Source organism: Trachurus trachurus, assembly GCF_905171665.1.
Source record: "Trachurus trachurus genome assembly, chromosome: 8".
Lineage (NCBI taxonomy): Eukaryota > Metazoa > Chordata > Actinopteri > Carangiformes > Carangidae > Trachurus > Trachurus trachurus.
Window position 1 is genome coordinate 3,603,208 of NC_139905.1, and position 21,239 is coordinate 3,624,446.

The 21,239-nt window shown below is 43.6% G+C and overlaps 2 protein-coding genes across 2 annotated transcripts in view; one reads left to right on the plus strand and one right to left on the minus strand.

The window, feature by feature from the left end:
* The window catches only part of LOC310989795 (uncharacterized protein), a gene marked incomplete at both ends in the record, with an annotated part of 133,069 nt that overhangs the window by 19,727 nt on the left and 92,103 nt on the right, over positions 1 to 21,239 (plus strand). The window lies entirely within an intron of this gene.
* On the minus strand, positions 1,446 to 4,323 carry LOC310989429 (heat shock 70 kDa protein 1-like; the record flags this gene model as incomplete). The annotated part of the gene is given in 3 exon segments (XM_083976500.1): positions 1,446 to 2,047; positions 2,050 to 3,387; positions 4,223 to 4,323. Coding segments are annotated over 2 exon segments (1,917 nt in total). The 5' UTR covers positions 3,365 to 3,387; positions 4,223 to 4,323.

Consider the following 21,239-nt stretch of genomic DNA (forward strand, 5'->3'; position numbering starts at 1 on the left):
GTAATCTGTAACAATCACTTCCCCTGCGTCTCCAGTAGCAGTAGGCTAACAACAGTTTATTATAAAACTCATCAGTCATCATCACTGAGTCCGTTTATACGGTTTAAAACTCCGGTGTTGTGTTTGTTTGTGTTGTTCCCGTTTCACTCGCGTTCATGTTCTGTTTACCGTTGCCATGCCAACGCATGCAGCAGGGAGGGAGGGGGCTCGTGGAGGTGCTGCAGGAGGGAGAGGTGGGTGGGACTTGTGAGGGAGGTGGAGCTGTTGATTTTCAAATGTTTGTGCTGTGCTGAGTGAAATGCCAGATCGGTAAGTATTGCTTTAACTGGGTTACAGTTGTGCAATATGTGTAGCCTAATACTTTCACATACTGTTTTTTTTTTCCACTAGCTTTTATTTTGGAAGAGCTGATGCACACCTGTAAGCCTCAGCGACAGGTTGGATCAAAGAGTTTTATCTTGTTGTTTTTTCATGTGTTTATTTCGTTTTTTTTCTCCGTTTCTGTAACAATGAATGAACTTTGTTGTATTGTCACAATTTATTGTGAAAGGACGGTGATGTTCACGATTAACTGAGGTTTTTGAGCTGTTGTTGTTGTTGTCCACTGATTACACCACGAATCTCCACCTGATTAGTCGACCATCAGTTACGAATGAAATTACAGTGGAAATCAGTTCTTCCCCCTCTGGGTGGGGTCCCTGAACGCCACACTGAGAGCTGCTGGTTGTTGTTCAGTGTCTCATGCACAGTAACAGTTGGACTTCACTGCCTCCCTGTGGTCAGAGTGAGGAACTGCAAAACATTTTACAATAACAATAAAAGATTTTATTAAACACGTTATTGTTTGTTCTGAAAATCAACAAGTGCAACTCAATGTTAGAGCGATTATTACTAATATCAACAGATTCATTAATATTATCACATTTACTTTTCATGTTTATTTTTTTCCTGACAGTTTTTGCTGAAAGTTATATTAATATTTGTAGTGATGAAATGGAAATACAAGACGATATTAAAGAATATTTTTGCACCTTTATCTGGACCCATTTATTCATGTTTCCTCTGTCACATTATGAATTAATTTGTTCAATCATCATGTAGATACCTTACATGCTCCCATGAGGTTTAACATTATACGTAAACCTTAAAAACCAAATCAGTCAGTAACTTTTTGTAAAATCTGTTCCTGTTTTCTCAGACATTAGTTCTTCTTGAGCTGGAATTTAATCCCATGAAATTTGATTTCATTTGATAATGTATTAACTACAACTATAAACATCCAAATCAGATGATGATGATAGAATTTAATTCAATTTCTGTTTAATATTATATTTTTCAACTTTATAAAATGTCCCGTAAACCAGCGGTGAAAAATACATTCACATTTAATAAACTTTACAATTTACACATGATCCATAAAGCATGAGTCCGTATGAAGGGCCACGTTAGTCCACCTCCTCAATAGTGGGCCCCTGGGAGCCGGCTCGTGCCTGCTCTCCACAGCCACTTGCAGGCGTTCCTCCCTGATACAACTTGCTGATGATGGGGTTGCACACTTTCTCCAGCTCCTTCTGCTTGTGTTGGTACTCCTCTTTATCAGCCAGCTGGTTGTTCTCCAGCCAGGTGATGGTCTCATCACACTTCTCCACCACCTTCTTCTGGTCCTCCTCACTTATTTTGCCCTTCATGTTCTCGTCCTGCACGCTGCTCTTCATGTTGAAGGCGTAGGACTCCAGGGAGTTCTTGGCAGAGACCTTGTCCCTCTGGACGTCGTCCTCGGCTTTGTACTTTTCAGCGTCCTGCACCATCTTCTCGATCTCTTCTTTGCTCAGTCGGCCCTTGTCGTTGGTGATGGTGATCTTGTTCTCTTTGCCGGTGCTCTTGTCCACCGCGGACACGTTCAGGATGCCGTTGGCGTCGATGTCGAACGTGACCTCGATCTGCGGGACGCCTCGTGGAGCAGGTGGGATTCCCGTCAGCTCAAACTTGCCCAGTAAATTGTTGTCCTTGGTCATGGCTCTCTCCCCTTCGTACACCTGGATGAGGACCCCGGCTGGTTGTCGGAGTAGGTGGTGAAGACCTGGGCTTGTTTAGTGGGGATGGTGGTGTTGCGTTTGATGAGGGACGTCATGACTCCTCCGGCTGTCTCGATGCCCAGGGACAGCGGTGCCACGTCCAGCAGCAGCAGGTCCTGAACGTTGCCCGAGGTGTCGCCTGAGAGAATGGCGGCCTGGACGGCGGCGCCGTAGGCCACCGCCTCGTCTGGGTTGATGCTCTTGTTCAGCTCTCTGCCGTTGAAGAAATCCTGCAGCAGCTTCTGGACTTTGGGGATTCGGGTGGAGCCTCCCACCAGGACGATGTCGTTGATCTGCGCCTTGTCCATCTTGGCGTCCTTCAGGGCTTTCTCCACCGGCTCTAACGTTCCCCTGAACAGGTCGGAGCACATCTCCTCGAAGCGAGCCCTGGTGATGGAGGTGTAGAAGTCGATTCCCTCAAACAGAGAGTCGATCTCAATGCTGGCCTGGGAGCTGGAGGACAGCGTCCTCTTGGCCCTCTCACAAGCTGTGCGCAGCCTCCTCAGGGCTCTCTTGTTCTGGCTGATGTCCTTCTTGTGTTTCCTCTTGAACTCCTCCACAAAGTGGGTCACCATGCGGTTGTCAAAGTCCTCCCCACCCAGGTGAGTGTCTCCAGCCGTGGATTTCACCTCAAAGATCCCGTCTTCGATTGTCAGGATGGACACGTCGAAGGTGCCTCCGCCCAGGTCAAAGATCAGCACGTTGCGTTCTCCTGATTTGCCCTTGTCCAGACCGTACGCGATGGCGGCTGCCGTCGGCTCGTTGATGATCCTCAGGACGTTCAGTCCCGCGATGACACCGGCGTCTTTAGTGGCCTGTCGCTGGGAGTCGTTGAAGTACGCTGGGACCGTGATGACGGCGTTGGACACCTTTTGGCCGAGGTAAGCCTCAGCAATCTCCTTCATCTTCACCAGGACCATGGAGGAAATCTCCTCAGGGTTGAAAGCTTTGTCCTCACCTTTGTACTCCACCTGAATTTTGGGCTTCCCTCCGTCTGAAACCACCTTGAAGGGCCAGTGCTTCATGTCCGCCTGCACCACTGCATCATCAAACTTTCTTCCAATCAGTCTCTTGGCGTCAAACACAGTGTTGCTGGGGTTCATGGCCACCTGGTTCTTGGCTGCGTCCCCAATCAGTCTCTCTGTGTCGGTGAACGCCACATAGCTGGGGGTGGTCCTGTTGCCCTGGTCGTTGGCGATGATTTCTACTTTTCCGTGCTGGAAAACCCCCACACAAGAGTAGGTGGTGCCCAGGTCGATGCCGATCGCTACACCTTTAGCTGCAGACATTTTGGCTGTTTGGTATTTGCGTCCTGAAGATGCAAAGACACATGAGAAAGGAAAATTAGAAATGTTAATACCTTCAACAGTTACTATGGTTTCTGCATGGGCATACACTGAAATACAATACAATTTATTTAAAAGACAAAATGACATCATACAGTAGAGCTTTAATAAAAAAGGCCTAAATAAACTATTTTTTAGATTAGATTAGATAAGATCGCCTTTATTGTCATTGAAAAAAAAGAATTCAACGAAATTCACGTTGCTTCTCCGCTGTGGTACCACACAACACACACAAGACAGAATAAATACAAAACATAAAACCTATAAAAACATCACATGAGATATAATAATATATTTGCGAATAGTTTGTAATTTTGTAATCAAAACAAGTGAATTTAAAAGATGAAACTAGAAATTACTTTTTAAAAATGTCATGGATATTCTGCATTGTTTTGTATGTCTCAATGCCAACCTCTTTTTTTTTTACATCCATAGACCACACAGTGTTTTCAGATTTGATGCATGGTCCTAGTACAATAAATCCAACATTAGGGCAATTATTATTTAAATGCTAGATTAATACAATCAAATAGGCTCGTTTCGATCTTTACATCTATAAACTTCAATCCGAACTCTAGCAGACAGCTGACAGCACGGCGGATTAATATGACGACAAAATTAAAATTAAACTTTTTTTACTTTTTACTTTTCTGACGTAATTTTCGGGTATGATAACAAAATAGTCCGGTAAATAGCCAGTGATCAACATCTATCACACAACTTTAACAGCGTTATTTCCAATACAACTGCAGAGCCGATATTTAACACAAAGTTATGAAAAAAGAGCCGTCGGTTACTCACTCTCGTTGAACGATGGGAAAGTTGGAGGAGAAATGAAGCGTTTCTTCTCTGCTGCGTCGTCTCTCCCTCTTTCTTTTCCTTCTTCTGTCCCCCTTTTCTCTGTTTCTGCCGGTCTCTTCCACCGGCGCCGTTATTTTTTCTCCACTCCTTCTGTTCTGGCTGATTCTCGAGCTTTCGGTCCCCATAGAGCCTCTCGACCAATCACAGAGCTTTAGCGTCCTCCTCGGCGTGATGACGTCACCGACAACGTGCCCGCAGAAGCTTCTACCAGCTTCTGGCATGAATGAATGAATGAATGAAATGTGTCCTGTGGCTTGTGGGAACGTCAATAATGACTGAGAATATCTACTCACGGTACCAAGAACGGTGGCAGTGTTAGTTGATCAAAACAGACTGATTGATTAGAAAACAAATACGTAAAGACGATCGATTACAATGACCAGTGACTGTGTTTAATCTCTCACAAGTCTCAAACAAGACAATTAAAAGCTGAAAAATGGTCTAATGGTATAATTCAATGTAATATATTAAGTATACATGTATTGATCATTGTTGACAGGGTATATTCTTTTATAATTTGAATATGGGGAATTATATAATTTTCATTCTTGTGCTTCAAATTGTATTAATTTTGTAGGCTATATTATATGTGAAATGGAGCACTGTTCACAACATTTTACTCAGTGGGATTAATAATGTATTTCTGACTCTTATAATCTTTCTTTCTTTTGTGCGTGTGTGTGTGTGGGAGGGGGTGGGGGCTGGGGCATATTTACCACATAAACTATTATATGACATAATGTAACTATCACTGTCAGTTAAATGAAGTACTGACCAAATGCCTTTGTCCATCCTGTTCTTATTATACAGTGACTTGTTTTTAATAGTAATATATCTGTTATTTTAGATTGGTGTGTTATGTGGAGTGAAGTAATGATTTATATTAATTTCCAATATTAAAGCACTTTGTTTGTGAAATAGTGACAGTTTAACAGGGAGTTTTCCAATAATAAAATCACATAGGGTTAGGGTGAGGTTAAGTATCTTGGAAATAATCCTTAAAATGTGATATATTGTTACTGTTGAGAAAGGCTTTTTGCCAATAAACTATCAAGGTTTCGTTTAGAGAATCAAAATCAATTACTTGAAGGTCACCATCTTTGATTTGATTAATTAACTCAGCTTTTTTCATATAGTTGTAAGGCCCTTAGTCTTACTGGAAGGAAGCACACTAATGACGATTACATTCCCTCCATGTTGGGGAAGTTGGACCCCTTAATTATTCAATTGAAAGAGTAGCATGAAGTTGAACGTTGACGAGTTATTGTCTCACAGAAGTACAAAAAGCAGAGCTCTTTCAAAAAAAAAAAAGAAATATTAAAGTTCAAATAAAAGTGTCCCTTCTTCTGTTTTGGAAGACGGAGTTTAGTTCTGTGTCTTGTCTTGTGTGTGTGTGTACTGTTCATATAACTACCCGGGTAGATTTTGTGTTGTTATGTTCTTATCTGTGATAAGTGAGTCGGTGGTCCGTCGTTCTCCGAAGTGGATCCCATGACTGGCCACACCATGCTCCCTTTCCATCCATAGTCGATCCCAGGGTTCAGAGTCTGAATGATCAATTCCTTATCTGGCAAGGAAAACAAAACAATCTACACTCAGTTACTGCCATATCTCTGTTGATCACATGACCTCACACTACTTTTACTCTGAATGTCTTCCATCATGTACCCAGATGCAGGATATACAGTGTTCCAATCATTGTAAATGACCCTGTATACATTTACAGTATAAGTACTTTACCATGACATAATGATCCATCATGAACTTACATTTTGACATGGACTTTATCTTTGTTTATGGCAGCTACAACAGCTCTTTTAATCAATATGTATTTATTTATTTTTAACTGTAGCATATCTCTAGTTTCTGTTCTTTTAACAGTAAATGAACTGTATTAAATTACTTTTTTGACCAACATTAGTGTTTACACAACTACAATGAAGTAAATCACATTGGGTGCATCACAATCATCAGAGAACAATTATTATCACACCCTGGCATCATGGCAGCAGAAAAATATATCATGTAGCCTACCATCTCTATTTATTTCCCTCATTAACTACTGTGGTGGCACCTAGTTAGAGCACCCACATTGAATACTGAAAGTGATGCTGCGTTCGATAAAACTCGGACTTCAGAGAATCTCCCAGTTGAAAACGCAGGCATTACATTACAAAGGGCACAAAAACTTTTGTTTTTGTTTTTAAGACAGACAACTGATTCTCAGATAAGTCGAGGTAGACTTTGGTTTTTCCTCCGACTTTTCCCGAGTGGGAGCTCCGACATGAGGTCGCTACTGGCGTTAGGATCGATTGCACTTTTTCCAAGTAGGAAGTCAGAAAACTCCGAGTTCCGACTAGTTGTCTCGAACGCAGCATAATCCCTGAGTTGGCGCCACCCGCGACTAGCGTTAGCATCGCGCTAACGTAGCCAGTGTTCTCTTTATTAAAGTCATTTTTACACAATTCACAATGATACAGATAGAACCACAGCGGGTTAAACATTAGAAAACATTTCCGTCACTCCGACTGGTTTTAGGAAAGTACCTCAATAAAGGCATTTTCACAACAAGCTAATAACAAGCTAACTAGCCTCTTAGCATGTAGTGACCAGTTTACCAGAGTTCACACAGAGCTCAGCCCACAGGTGAAGCAGCTCCTCTCATCCAAAATAATACACAAGAGATTCCTATAAGAGACTTATTAGACAGTGCTCTGAATGGCTAAATCACTAATTCACGATCTATACATTGCATCTCTTACCAGTGTTCGTCAGCTCATTTAGTAAAGGGCCGCTCAGAGAGAGAGCGCCAAGTCATCATGGCAATGAGGGGGACACACTATTTAATGACATTAATGGGTTTAGAAAAAGAAAAATTACACAATTAATCTAGTAATTTTTTTAATTTTTTTTTTACATAGCTTTATTTGGAATAAGTAGCCTACACATCTTAATAGCCAAGCCTACAGGTGCATCTTAATAAATTATATCATGGAAAAGTTTATATCATTAATTCAATTCAAGAAGTAAAATGAACACATTATATATAGATCCACTGCACGCAGAATGAAACATTTTATGTCTTTATTTATTTAATTTCTCTTCATTGTAACAATAATAGCCCCCCCCCATTATTAGAATTAGAATATCAGAATATTAGAATATTAGCCAACCGAGAAAAAAAAGAATAAAAAACAGCATTTTTAATATGGAAATATTCTGAAAAATGCACTCAAATATTTGACTGGAAAGGACTGGAAATGGCCTTTTCTATGATATTCTAGTTTATGCACCTGTAGTTTCGGATTTCATGAGAAAAATTTGGCCAAATAAACTAGGCTATGTCTCTTGATAACAGTAAAGTTCAGTTTGACATACACCAATTGTCTTCCACACATTCTTGTTTTCTCTTTATACAGAAAAGAGAGTATTTGATCCAAAGGGCCAAATTGTGTACCACTACTATCACTATTAGCCTACTCCTTATTTTGTGGGTTTATGTAATTAAAATAATTGTATGCTCCATCTTCAGACCAGAGTATTACAGAGCAAATCTGGTTGTAAGGTCTCTTTGTCATTTTGGTTCATAACAAGCTCATCAAATTAAACCATCATATAAGACCCTTGAGGCTGCAAACAACAGTTATTTTTCATTATTAACACATCTGATATCTATTTTCTTTTGTAGCATAATCGGTTGATTAGAAATGGCATAATGATGAAACATGACACCAAACCACTTGATTTTTAAGTAAAAACTGCTCAAGTTATGAAAATTGTTGCTGACTGACGGTAAACTAACAGATCTCAGCTCTACAGTAGCCTACTGACTGGTGTCTCTCTGTGTACTATTATATATTAAGTTAGCCCAGACAGAGAAGAGACAAATGTTGTTTGCAGATGTTTGCTGGGGTAGGACTTCACTGTCACCCTGTGGTCAGAGTGAGGAACTGCAAAAACATTTTACTGTAAAGATTTATTGTTTATTCTGAAAATCAGCAAAGTGTAACTCAACAGTATCTTTCAACACTTATATAAAGTAAAATCTGTTCCTGTTTTTTTTTTAAAAATTCGTTTTCCTTGTCAGCAGTAGGCTACAGTTTCAGCTGTTTCCTGTAAACACCCAGAGGGAGGAGATAGAAAGTGAAAGTAGATTCAGTTCAAACGCCATTTTAAGACGGCATGAAGGAGAGTGACGCTGCGTTAGGTGAGTGTTAAACAACATTATTATTATTATTATTATTATTCACCGTTAAAGTCTCGAGTCTCAGTCCCTGTGAAGTGTGGAGGGAAGAAGAGTCAGAGTGAACTTGTGTCCACACAGGGGACAGCAGGAGGACTTCCTATTTTCCACAGGGGTGGGCCTATGGGTTTAGGAGTGACCAAGGTACGTTTTATCAGTCTGTTTTCTGGGAATAATTGACATAAGGAGAAACCAGAAACAAGCCGTTTTTTCGTTTTTTCGTTTTGGAAAAAAAAACGGAAATCAAAATTTCAGTTCGTTTTCTCGTTTTTGGTTCTTATTTAACAAAACGACTTTACCCTAATACATCCATGACTTTACCACTCAATATTTTGTTTCCGTGGGTGGGCGGGTCCTAGTGTGCTTCCTTGCCCTGTGCCCTTCAAAATAAAAGTTCCTCAATTTAATAATGTCGACAAAAATATTACTGTAGGCTAGTCTACAGACACTATAGAGGACCCCATCACCCACAGTCAAGACTGACACGGCTTCAAATAACAATAATAGTAGGCTATTCATAATGAAAATGAGAACTTATGAAGTTATGATGACTTCAGTGTAGATGTTTAGCCACAAGGTGGCGCAGTTATTACATGAAGAGTAGATCTGAGGGCTTTACTACAACGGAGGCTCACAACATATCGTGTCGTGTGTATTATTGAAAGCGAGGGGAGTGCTATAGGCTAAAGGCTAGTGAGTACAGAGTGTCTACTCTGTACAGTGACAAAGACTGTACAGTAACTTCGTTCAATATACAGTAGATACTACTTCAAAGTGGCCATTTCACTCGCGGGGAGCGAGATTCACGCAACGCGTGAAATGTGACTGACAAAGTGATCACACACGAGAGTATTATGGCTGATAGCTCCCCTGGTAGAACAGCTCCCTCATTAAGCTGAGTCATCCACTAATGTGGGTTCGAGTCTCAGTTTAGGTTGTACCATTAATTAATGTGTTTTCTTTTCTCATCATCATTATGATCACATATGGCTTAAGTTTGAGCAAATAAATGAGCAAATGAGCATTAATTCTCCGCCGGGCCGAGGCACCAACTTCCCTGCTTGTGTAGTATACGTATTTGTCTCCAACGGCTTATGACACGCGCCGTCCCTGCAGAGTGACAGCCCAGGACAGGTGCTGAAGTGTGGGAGAGGAGGGAGAGACATGGGCTCCGTGGGGCTCTTGCAACTTGCGGCGGATCAGGAAGGGTAGAGGACTATGGGATCAAATAAGGGTCATAAAGATTCTGTACTTGTACAATGATGTTCAAATGTGTAATGAAGTTTTGTGGTTGTAAAAATATTTTGTGCCCGTGTAAAAACAATTTGTGCATGTGTAACACAGTTTTGAAGGTGTATAAAAGTTTTTGTGCTTGTGCAACAAAGTTTTGAAGTTGTAAAAAGATTTTGTGCATGTGTAACAAAATTTTGAATTTGTAAAAATAGTTTGTGCATGTGTAAAACATATTTTTATCCATGGGAATATTTTGTACATGTAAAACTAAATCCGACGGACACACAAATTTCCCACCTTCAAGTACGACCCTGAAGTTACAAGTTTACAAAACTCAAGTTACAAGTACGAATTTTGACCCTGTTTTGACGGCTGAATGAATAGCCAATCAGCACATTGCTTACTGACTTGCCAATCAACCCGGTGCCCACACATTTGAACATCATTGTACAAGTACAGAATCTTTATGACCCTTATTTGATCCCATAGAGGACCGACATGACAGGGGGTCTTGGTCTCCTGGTACCTGTGCTGGCCAGGAAAATGCACAGTGTACACGTGTACATATTTAAGTACACGTTCACATCCCTATAAACATGTACACAAGCAGGGAAGTTGGTGCCTCGGCCCGGCGGAGAATTAATGCTCATTTGCTCATTTATTTGCTCAAACTTAAGCATGTGTGATCATAATGATGATGAGAAAAGAAAACACATTAATTAATGGTACAACCTAAGACTCGAACCCACATTAGTGGATGACTCAGCTTAATGAGGGAGCTGTTCTACCAGGGGAGCTATCAGCCATAATGCTCTCGTGTGTGATCACTTTGTCAGTCACATTTCACGCGTTGCGTGAATCTCGCTCCCCGCGAGTGAAATGGCCACTTTGAAGTAGTATCTACTGTATATTGAACGAAGTTACTGTACAGTCTTTGTCACTGTACTCACTAGCCTATAGACACACCCCTCGCTTTCGAGCCTCCGTCGTAGTAAATCCCTCAGATCTACTCTTCATGTAATAACTGCGCCACCTTGTGGCTAAACATCTACACTGAAGTCATCATAACTTCATAAGTTCTCATTTTCATTATGAATAGCCTACTATTATTGTTATTTGAAGCCGTGTCAGTCTTGACTGTGGGTGATGGGGTCCTCTATGTCTGCTAGTGTCTGTAGCCTACTAGCCTACAGTAATATTTTTGTCGATATTATCAAATTGAGGAACTTTTATTTTGAAGGGCACAGGGCAAGGAAGTACACTAGCCAATCAGAGGACCCGCCCACCCACGGAAACAAAATATTGAGTGGTAAATTCGTTTTGTTAAATAAGAACCAAAAACGAGAAAACAAACTGAAATTTTGATTTCCGTTTTTTTTTCCAAAACGAAAAAACGAAAAAACGGCTTGTTTCTGGTTTCTCCTTATGTCAATTATTCCCAGAAAACAGACTGATAAAACGTACCTCCGTCAGGAGTGTCTGCACATTTTTTTCTTCATCTTCGTCTCCTTTTTTTCTTTTCATCATCACTGCGTTTGTACACATAGAAACGGTGTAGACAACCAAAACGGAGCATTTGTGAAACGATGATGTCACCCACACGCCACCCACTAGGCTACTGAAGGCAGCAGGTAGGCCTATTTCTTTTTTTAAAAGAAGAAAAAGAAAAAGTGAAGGAAACTTAAGTCAGACAGCTGAGCTCTGAATCCTCTGTTTATTTAACCTCTTAATGTGAAAACTGCGTGTTTGACTTTCAAAATAAAAGTTTATTCGTTTATTAATTTAAGGATCCCCATCAGCTGCAGTTATTCTTACTGGGTGGGGCCTGACTATTACATGATTCGTTAATACATAACAAAAGAAAACAATATAATATTAAAAATAATAAATACAAAGAACATTCTACTCATCTGGATCAAGAATGCTGCTCCAACAAAAAAATCATGGCACAACATCGTTATGGACTGCATTCCTAGTGAATACATTACATGTATGCTTCACTCCAAACTAGATGCTTTCTATAGGGTCTGGAACCCTTACTTGCAGCATATCGGGCCCACGCTGTCATCCTCCTTGCTTCGTGGATTTCCCAAATCAGCCTAGCCTGTTTTCATAACTTTGTTGATCACTTTCTAACAAACACCTTCTGGCCTGGTTATGTTTGTATGCTCTGTATTGACTGTCATCTGGATACGGCCTTGTCTTGCTGCAGGAGATTGATAGGGAGGGGACTGGTCAGAAAATGTGCCCACTGTCATTTATTATTTCCATAACATTTTTCTATTTACTGTACCCTGCCCCCCCCCCCCCCCCCCTCATTTCTGTCATGTCTGAGCAGTTCTGTGTGTTTTGTGTTTAAAAAAAAATGCAATAAAAATATTTTTCAAAAAATAATAAATACAATCGATCACACAATCAATCAAACAATCAATCAATCAATCAATCAAACAATCAAGCAATCAATGATTGGGCAGACAAAACATTATCTCTATTTAAAACACGCTGTTTTACAAGTTTAATTGAGATCCAGAGAAGATTAAAAAAAATCTGTCACAGTTTATGATTAGTGATGACTTTTATTGAATTTGTGACATTAGAGCACAATTTTCACATTACCTGGTCCACATCAGACCAGATTTAGTTTTGTGGTTTTTGATAAGAACCAGATCTACTGTGAACTTGGTCCGATGTGGTCTAGATGCAGAAAAACATGGTGTCTGTTTTTTGTATTTTCCACAAAGAAAACAAAAAAACAGGTTTCATTGTTTTAAAGACTGGTTATCTTCTCTGGAAAAGTGTTTTACACTCAACACAAAATGAAAGACAGTTAAGAAGTGAAATAAACTGAGGATTCAGAGCTCGGCTGCTGATTTAATTTTCCCTTAACTTACTTTCCCCTTAACTGCTGAATCTGAAGCTAACGTCAGTGTTGTTGAGTGTTTCTGGTTTCCCTCTCAGACTGACTGAAGTCCTGAAGATGAATGTTAATGTGGAGGAAGAGGAGGACGGACCAGAGTCTCCTGGATCCACCTCTCCGTCTCTGAAGAGTGACCGGCCCAAAGGAAATCCTCCATTCTTCAGTCCTGGACCTGGACCTGGACCTGGACCTGGACCCTCCTGCTGGTCTGTGAAGAGTGACCGGTCCATATTTGATTTTCCAAACTTCAGTCTTGGACCTGGAGCGTCAGACTCCCAGTAAGTGTGACCTGCTCCAGCCTCTTTACCAGTGTTGAGTGTGTTGAGGTCCTGCAGCTCACTGGGCCTGTCCCAATATGCACACTCGATCACACTTACACACTTGGTGTGCGCGTTCATGGACAGTGTGCAAGTGTGTCCCGTTTCTCCAACGACCGAAAGTGCAGCGCGCTTGATTTTCACTTTACCCACACTGACGATAAGACCGCATCCGAGCGGTATTTGGCCAAGTATAAATCCCACAATGCACCACGGTGAAATCCGCCGTCACCGGGAGCCACAAGCCACGTTAGGAAATGCCATTAAATTAATTTCAATAAGATGAAATTAACTTTCTATCTCATAATTATGACTTTTTAATGTCATATTCTATATTCATCATGCTTTTTTCCCCTGTTTTTCTTGTTTGTTTTATTTACTTACAGAGTTGGGCTTACACATTTATGATTTGAATCTTGCGCATAGAGACACTTTAGGAGTAGATGAGACTGTGATCCAGCAGCACTGGTTATTAAAACTGTTGCTGTGCTGTGTGTGTGTGTGAGTGCATGTGTGTGTGTGTGTGTGTGTGTGTGTGTGTGTCGTAGTTGTGCTAGTGTGCGTAACGGCACAGGCTGCACTTGTCAAGTGTGTCCAGATTGCTTTTAAATATCCCCCCACACGCTTGGCCACTTAATCCATGCTTGCACACTATATGCAAATATACGTTCCGCTGGCAAAACGTCACCAAAGTGTGGTAACCAAGCGCACTGAGCCAAGTGTGGAGAAATGGGACAGGCTCAGTGACTGTGAGTCAACAGGAACTGGTTCTTGTGGTTGATCAGTGTCTTCATACTAACTGCTCAGGTCTCTTCATGTTTCTTCTGAACTGATCTGATGAAAGAACATCTGGACTTGTTCCTCCTCCATGTTCTTCCTGCAGCTGATCAACATGAGCTTTAAAGACGTGGCTGATTCCAGGTGGTTTGGTGAACGTTGATGAGCTGGTTTCTAACAGAGTTTACAGCAGTTTGCAGGATCATTTTACAGCCTGAAGGATGAGTTTCACATGTCAGAGCTTCACTGTAGACACTGTCTGAGCAGCAGCATCTGGATTTGTTCACAGAGATGATGTCTAATGAGTCAGGAAACAAGATTCTTCAGCTAAGGGACTAAATGCAGTAAATGGAGTCAGTGAAGGTTGAAGCCTGAGTCTGGTGATTTTCCGTCTTTGTCCTTATTGTTCCTATAAATCTGATGCAGAGTCCAACGTGTCCCAGGCTGAGAGGTCGTCCTCCTCTGAGCCATAGAGCTCCACATTAAAACACATCACTGAACCACACTGTGTCACTGGGGGACATCAACACACACTGTAGTTTATTTAGACTCCGTCCTGCTGCCCCACATACTCACTACAGCACCAAATGTGGATCAATCCGCTGCTGAAAATAGTCCCTGACAGATGTTTCCTGTGTTTCCTCCTGTTGGTTTGATAGAAACTAGAGTGAGCAGCTGTTTGAGGAAATGACTGAACCTCTTTAAACATGTACCAGCTCAGCTCAGAGCTGAGAGACACACAAAGTGTTGAGACTGACTCTTCACTACAGTGTGTGGTGCTGCTGTACTCTGACGTCACTGTGTAGACTTCCCACAGTGCATCTGTGTTTAGAGAACTGATCAAAGATCAGGCTGCTAGGTGGTTGAGTGCACGTCCCGTGTTGGCATATGCCTGAACTGCTTATTGCCAGCTTGACTCTGAGGCGATCTTTAGCACATGTCATTCCCCCAGTCTCTCTACACTATCCTATCAAATAAAGTAAAAAATGCCACAAAAATGTGTGAATAAAAACATGTTTGTGTTTGCAGAGGTCAGAACCAGAGACTGAGAGCAGAGTCTCCAGGATCCATCTGTCTGTCCATGAAGAGTGACCTGTCCAAAGAAGAACCTCTTTACTTCAGACCTGGACCTGGACCTGGACCAGGATCCATCTGTCTGTCCATGAAGAGTGACCTGTCCAGAGAGCTTAATCCAGACTTCAGTCCTAGTCCTGGACCTAGACCTGGACCTGGGCCTGGACCTTCAGAGTCACGGTAAGAGACGGTTTCTACTGTAAACTGAGCTGAAGATGATTCAGTCATTAGACTCATGTGAAGGAAACAGAGAGAAACCAGGAACTAGATCCATCAGACTCTGAAGGTTCACAACAAACCTCAGAGACAGAAACATCAGACCAATGAAGCACAACGTCCTCATGTTCCTGTGTCATCAGCCTCAGTCAGTGTGAACGTTGCTGCACCAACACCAGCCCATAGATACGCCCACAATCAGCTGATCTCATGTCAACACCTGTGTGAGCTCCACCTGTCTGTAGAGCTGTCAGTGGACAGAAGGACAGAGAGGAGACATGTCTCCATATTGGAGGAGACACTTTAAAGGAGACATATTCTGCCCCTTTTCCACAAATTAAAATGGTTCCTACGTGTCTTAAAGGGACAATTACCACGTTTACATGATGTTTTTAAAGCGGAATTAATTAATTCCGCTTTAAATAGTTCGGAATTAAAATATTTTCCTTCGAGTTTACATGGACATAATAATTCCGAATTAGGGTTTACATGGAAAACACGTTAAATCGCCTTTATTTAATTCCGCTCAACGTCTGGAGGTCGGGAAGCGTTCTGATTGGACAGAGGGTACACGTGTTTACGTATTTACGTCTACCGGAAGAAAACAAACTCCATTCTCAGTGTGTGAAGTGAACAGAGCTGCAGCCGCGAGCCGCTCCGCTGCTCCTAAACTTAACAACTTAGAAGCAGAAAGTTTCTCCTCTTAACTGCCAGGATGGCCTTCCCTTCCCTGAGTGTGTGAGCCTGGCCGCACCCGCCGCCGCTACTGCTACGCCGCCCCCAGCGCCGGCGGCGCCGGGCTCACACACCCTCACTGCCCGGATCGCCTTCCCCGGTGTGTGAGCCACCGGCGGCCGGGCACCGGGGTCTGTGGAGCGGGTTCATGAAGCCTGGTTGTCCCGACATGACTCACTCACAACACTGCGGCTGTAACGTTATGTTGTGTGTGTTGTAACCTACTTTTCACGGTTAAATTATCACCGCGACACACACACAGAGCGGCGAGTCAGTTAATACGCATGCGCAGAACGACCGGAATTAATTTTAAAAAGAATAAACGTTTACATGATAGAGGAATTAATTAATTCCGCTTTAAAATAGGAATAAGCCACCCACTTAATTCGGAATTAAGTTTAAATCCGAATTATATTTTCACTCGGAATTAAGTGTTTACATGATCTTTTTAAAGCGGAATTAACTTTAATTCAGAATTAAATGATTTTAATTCGGAATTAACCCTCTCATGTAAACGGGGCAAATGAGGAGTTTTGGAAAAGCAAAGTGTTTTCTCACTACATTTATGAGCCTCCGCACCGTGAAATTCTTTGACCGGCGCAAGACAGACTCATGTTTTCATTCATCAATAATTAAAGTCAGAGGTTGGAAGACGATCACATACCGTCGTAGTTCCCACCATAAACGGCGATCCGGCTGCGTTATTCTCATGACTCGCCGCAAAACCGAAAGTAAGGAAACGCTGGTCGGCTCGCCCAGCATTTCCACCACCACTAATAATAACAAAATAACGATAGAGACAAAACGATATATTTATTGAAAATGGGCCCATTAACAAGTGTGGGTAACGTAGATTCATCCACATTAACGTGAGACTTTTTTATAACCACATAGAAACTCCTCGTTGTCCCTTTAAAGACATTATCTGTGACATGCTTTGGTCACCCCAAGGATCAAACATAACAGCTCTTTTCATCCTCTCAAACCAGCCCTGTTCAGAATGACTGGTTTCAGTGCCTGTCCCTTTAAATGCAAATGAACCACTGCTTGCCCCGCCCCTTCTACTGGTACCAGGTAGGGGTGATATTATGCAAACTCGAATCCTTTTCCCACTAAAATTAGCGGGTCGACGCAGGTTTTTTAAACGCAGGTCGACCTGCTAACAATCGGCATTTGGCCCCTTTCCCCCACTGGGGGATCAGACAGAGCAACCAGTTGCCCCGCTCTCATCCGCGGTGCAAGAAACACCGAGTCACCCGCCGCGGAGGTCTGTCGACCGAGGCAGACCTGGAGCACCAGGACCGTGGTCCGACGGTTCATCCGCGGCACAACCAACCGTCAGTTAAACAGACTGTTTTTTCTTTCTTTTTTTCCAATCGTTTTTGGTCAGTGTTCTTTGATCTTTTGATCCCAGTCTCGAATGAGAGCAGAGCTTTGTTTTGGTACGTGATATGAGACACGACCGGCACGATGACGTGGCACCACGTAACGCTCAACGTCGTCATGTAAATTAGCAGGTTGACCTGGGTCTGGCGTTCCTACTGCAAGCCGATCGGAGCCGATCCGATTAAAGCCGATTTTAACCCGCGTCGCTTGCCGAGTCGTTTGACCCGCGTCAACGCGGCTCGGTGCGCCTTTCCCACTGCCACTTGCACTTACAAGTCGTTCCGACAAAATTAGCTCCAGCCGAGAGCCCTTTATATCCATTTCAATCAGACAACTCTGGAATGAGAAGAAATCATTTATTGAGCGTAAGCATAGCAAGCTGAAGCACAGCATGGATAGCATATACTTGAGCATGGCTGCAGCAGGTTTGGCGTCAGGCTCTGTCTCATATTCGTTCCTTGAATGATCTGCTTTGCCAGACATTACAGGGAATAAAGCGGACCCCCCATAGGGAATCAAGAGACAGAGCCCACAGGTGGATGCTGGGGAGGAGGTGGGTTTGCAAAACCTCATGGGCAGCAAGGCAGCAGCAGCAGTAGTGAAAGGCAGAGCAGCAGCAGAGTAGAAGCAGAAGCATAGCCAGGGATGAGCAAATAAGATGGGGATTTAAATAACCATAACTTAAGTAATCAGGATGGGCGCGGCTTGAGTTGTCTGCCTGAACTAGCTTCGCAGGCTTCGCAGGTTATAATGCGAATACACGGGGCAGTGCAATGCAGCTTCTAAATAAGACATTATCTGCCGCAAAACTTGTTCATTTCACCAATATTTAGTTATGATAGGCTATTCCCCTCTGAGTCCGGGGTTAGCTGTTATCAACATCCGGGGTCTGTAGGTTGACCTACTGACCTCTGACCTGGATGATGTCATCTCTGAGTGCAGAAATGTCTTGACAGGAGGAAGAGGAGTGGTGTCTCTGTGGACCAGCAGCTGTCCTGCTGTGGTCTCTGTCAGGACGTCCTGAAGGATCCAGTCTCCTCCAGCTGTGGACACTGGTTCTGCAGACAGTGCTTCACCTCAGACTGGGACCAGTCTGGTTCTTCAGGACCCCCCTCCTGTCCCCAGTGTGGACAAAGACCCAGAACCAGAGGTGAGCTGCAGACAGCCAATCAGAGCAGCTGTGGACAAAGTGAGACTGAACATCTGTCTGCTGATTAGGGATGGGAAATCGGCTGTATATTCAGATCATTCGATCGTGGACACTGTCGATCGCCGATAGGCGATCCAATCGCCGGGGGGGTGGGGGGGCAATTACGTCATCTTAAAAAAAAAAAAAAAAAAAACTTGCTATATAGTTCCGTTCATTCATCTCCGCATAGCGCTCACTCTCCGTTATTGTCGTCCACGCACACAGACAAGCGCGCATGCATGACGCGCGGGTCGGGTTTTTTTTCCAACCCGCCCCGCACCACCGCATCTATTTTCACAACCATCCCCGCCGCTATTAAACGTCAGACAGCGGCTTTTTACTTTGAAAGGGCAGACAGAGGCGCTGTGCTGCCGGTAGCTTGTCAGTGTGGCGCTCGTGAGGAGAGGGAGAGTCACAGTGCAGCGAGTGCAGCAGCCGCCGCCGCCGCCTCTCCCTCTCCCCGGTCTGCTCTCTGCTCTCAGTGAAACCAGCCGCTCTGCTGATGCGCCCAGCCGCCGTCTGACCCGGTTCTCTCACACCTCCGCCGGCTTTCCCGTCAACATCAGCGCTGATAACACACATCATCACTTCATCATCAGTTTTTTTAATGACCCCGCCCCACCCCGCACAGCCTGCGTCCGCGGCATGCACCTCCGAAAAAAAGTGAGAAGGAAAAAAAAAGATGCAACAGGGTGTGTAATTAAGAGTTTAATATTCACTCCTCTGTTGCACAGATCCAAGGGCTCTGTATGCAGACATGTTGCTCCACGAAACATTTTCAAGTAGCGCAGGTTCTAGAGATTATTTCTTTAACATCTTATGGCAGTTAATTAATTAAAGATCGCCTTAAAGATCACCATTTGAAAAAAAAATCACGATCGTCCCTTCGATCGCCGATAGACGATCCGATCGAAAATCACTCCATCCCTACTGCTGATGTGGTCATTAGTGAAACCAGGAACTGTTGTTTTCTCCAGAGTCATTGTTCCATCACACAGCACTGACATTTAAGATGATGATTCAAACCTTCTCTTTGTTGTCTGTAGTTTTTCTGTAGTTGATGAAAATAATCTGATCAGATTGTCAGACTCTCTGTCTTCAGTCTGACTCTGTCTCTTCTCTCTCAGCAGATCGTGGTCTGCAGGAGGTTTTAGATCAACATAAGATCAGTCTGAGGAACAGATGTGAACGAGTGACTGAAGGAACTGAGGGAACAGGAAGTGGAACCCTCCTCAACAGGATCTACACTGAGCTCTACATCACAGAGGGACAGAGTGAAGAGGTTAATACCCAACATGAGGTGAGACAGCTGGAGACAACGTCCAAGAAGAAGACCCTCCATGACACTCCAATCAAGTGCAACGACATCTTTAAAGACTCACCTGTCCAACAGAGAGAGGACGTCTCTACGGTCTCACCTGTCCAACAGAGAGAGGACGTCTCTACGGTCTCACCTGTCCACCAGAGAGAGGACGTCTCTACGGTCTCACCTGTCCAACAGAGAGAGGACGTCTCTACGGTCTCACCTGTCCAACAGAGAGAAGACGTCTCTATGGTCTCACCTGTCCAACAGAGAGAGGACGTCTCTACGGTCTCACCTGTCCAACAGAGACCCATCAGAGTGGTTCTGACCAACGGCGTCGCTGGCGTTGGAAAAACCTTCTCGGTGCAGAAGTTCACTCTGGACTGGGCCGAGGGCTTGGAGAACCAAGATGTCAGTCTGCTGGTTCTGCTTTCGTTCAGGGAGCTGAACCTGATCAGAGATCAGCGGTTGAGTCTTCTCAGGCTGCTCCATGTTTTCCATCCAACATTACAGAAGGTCACAGCAGAGCAGCTGGCTGTCTGTAAACTTCTCTTCATCTTTGACGGCCTGGATGAAAGCCGACTGTCACTGGACTTCAACAACAGGGAGGTTGTGTCTGATGTCACACAGACGTCATCAGTCAACGTGCTGCTGACAAACCTCATCCAGGGGAATCTGCTTCCCTCGGCTCTGGTCTGGATCACCTCCAGACCTGCAGCAGCCAATCAGATCCCTCCTACATGTGTCGACAGGGTAACAGAGGTCCGAGGCTTCACTGACGCCCAGATAGAGGAGTACTTCAGGAGGAGGTCCAGTGATGAAGATCTGTCCAGAAGAATCATCTCACACATCCAGACGTCCAGGACCCTCCACATCATGTGTCAAGTCCCAGTCTTCTGCTGGATCAGTGCTACAGTTCTGGAGCACATGTTGACCACAGACCAGAGAGGAGAGCTGCCCAAGACCACGACTGACCTGTTCTCACACTTCCTGCTGGTCCAGACAACGAGGAAGAAGAACAAGTACGGTGAAGGACATGAGACGAGTCCACAAGAGCTGATGGAGGCCGACAGGGAAGTTCTTCTGAAGCTGGGGAGGCTGGCGTTTGAACAGCTGGAGGAAGGAAACATCATGTTCTACCAAGAAGACCTGGAGCAGTGTGGTCTGGATGTCACAGAGGTCTTGGTGAACTCAGGACTCTGTACTGAGATCTTCAAAAGAGAGAGTGTGATCTTCCAGAAAACAGTCTACTGCTTTGTTCATCTGAGTGTTCAGGAGTTTCTGGCTGCAGTCTACATGTTCCAGTGTTTCACCAACAGGAACACACAGGTCCTCAAGAAGTTCCTGAGAGAACAACATGATGATTTAACCCTGGATGAGTTCCTGCAGAGAGCCATGCAGAAATCCCTCTGCAGTAGAAACGGTCACCTGGACCTGTTTGTTCGCTTCCTTCATGGCCTCTCTCTGGAGTCCAACCAGAGGCTGTTTGGAGGTCTGCTGGGTCAGACAGACAACAGTCCAGAAACCATCCAGAGAACCACCAACATCCTGAAGAAGATGAAGAGTG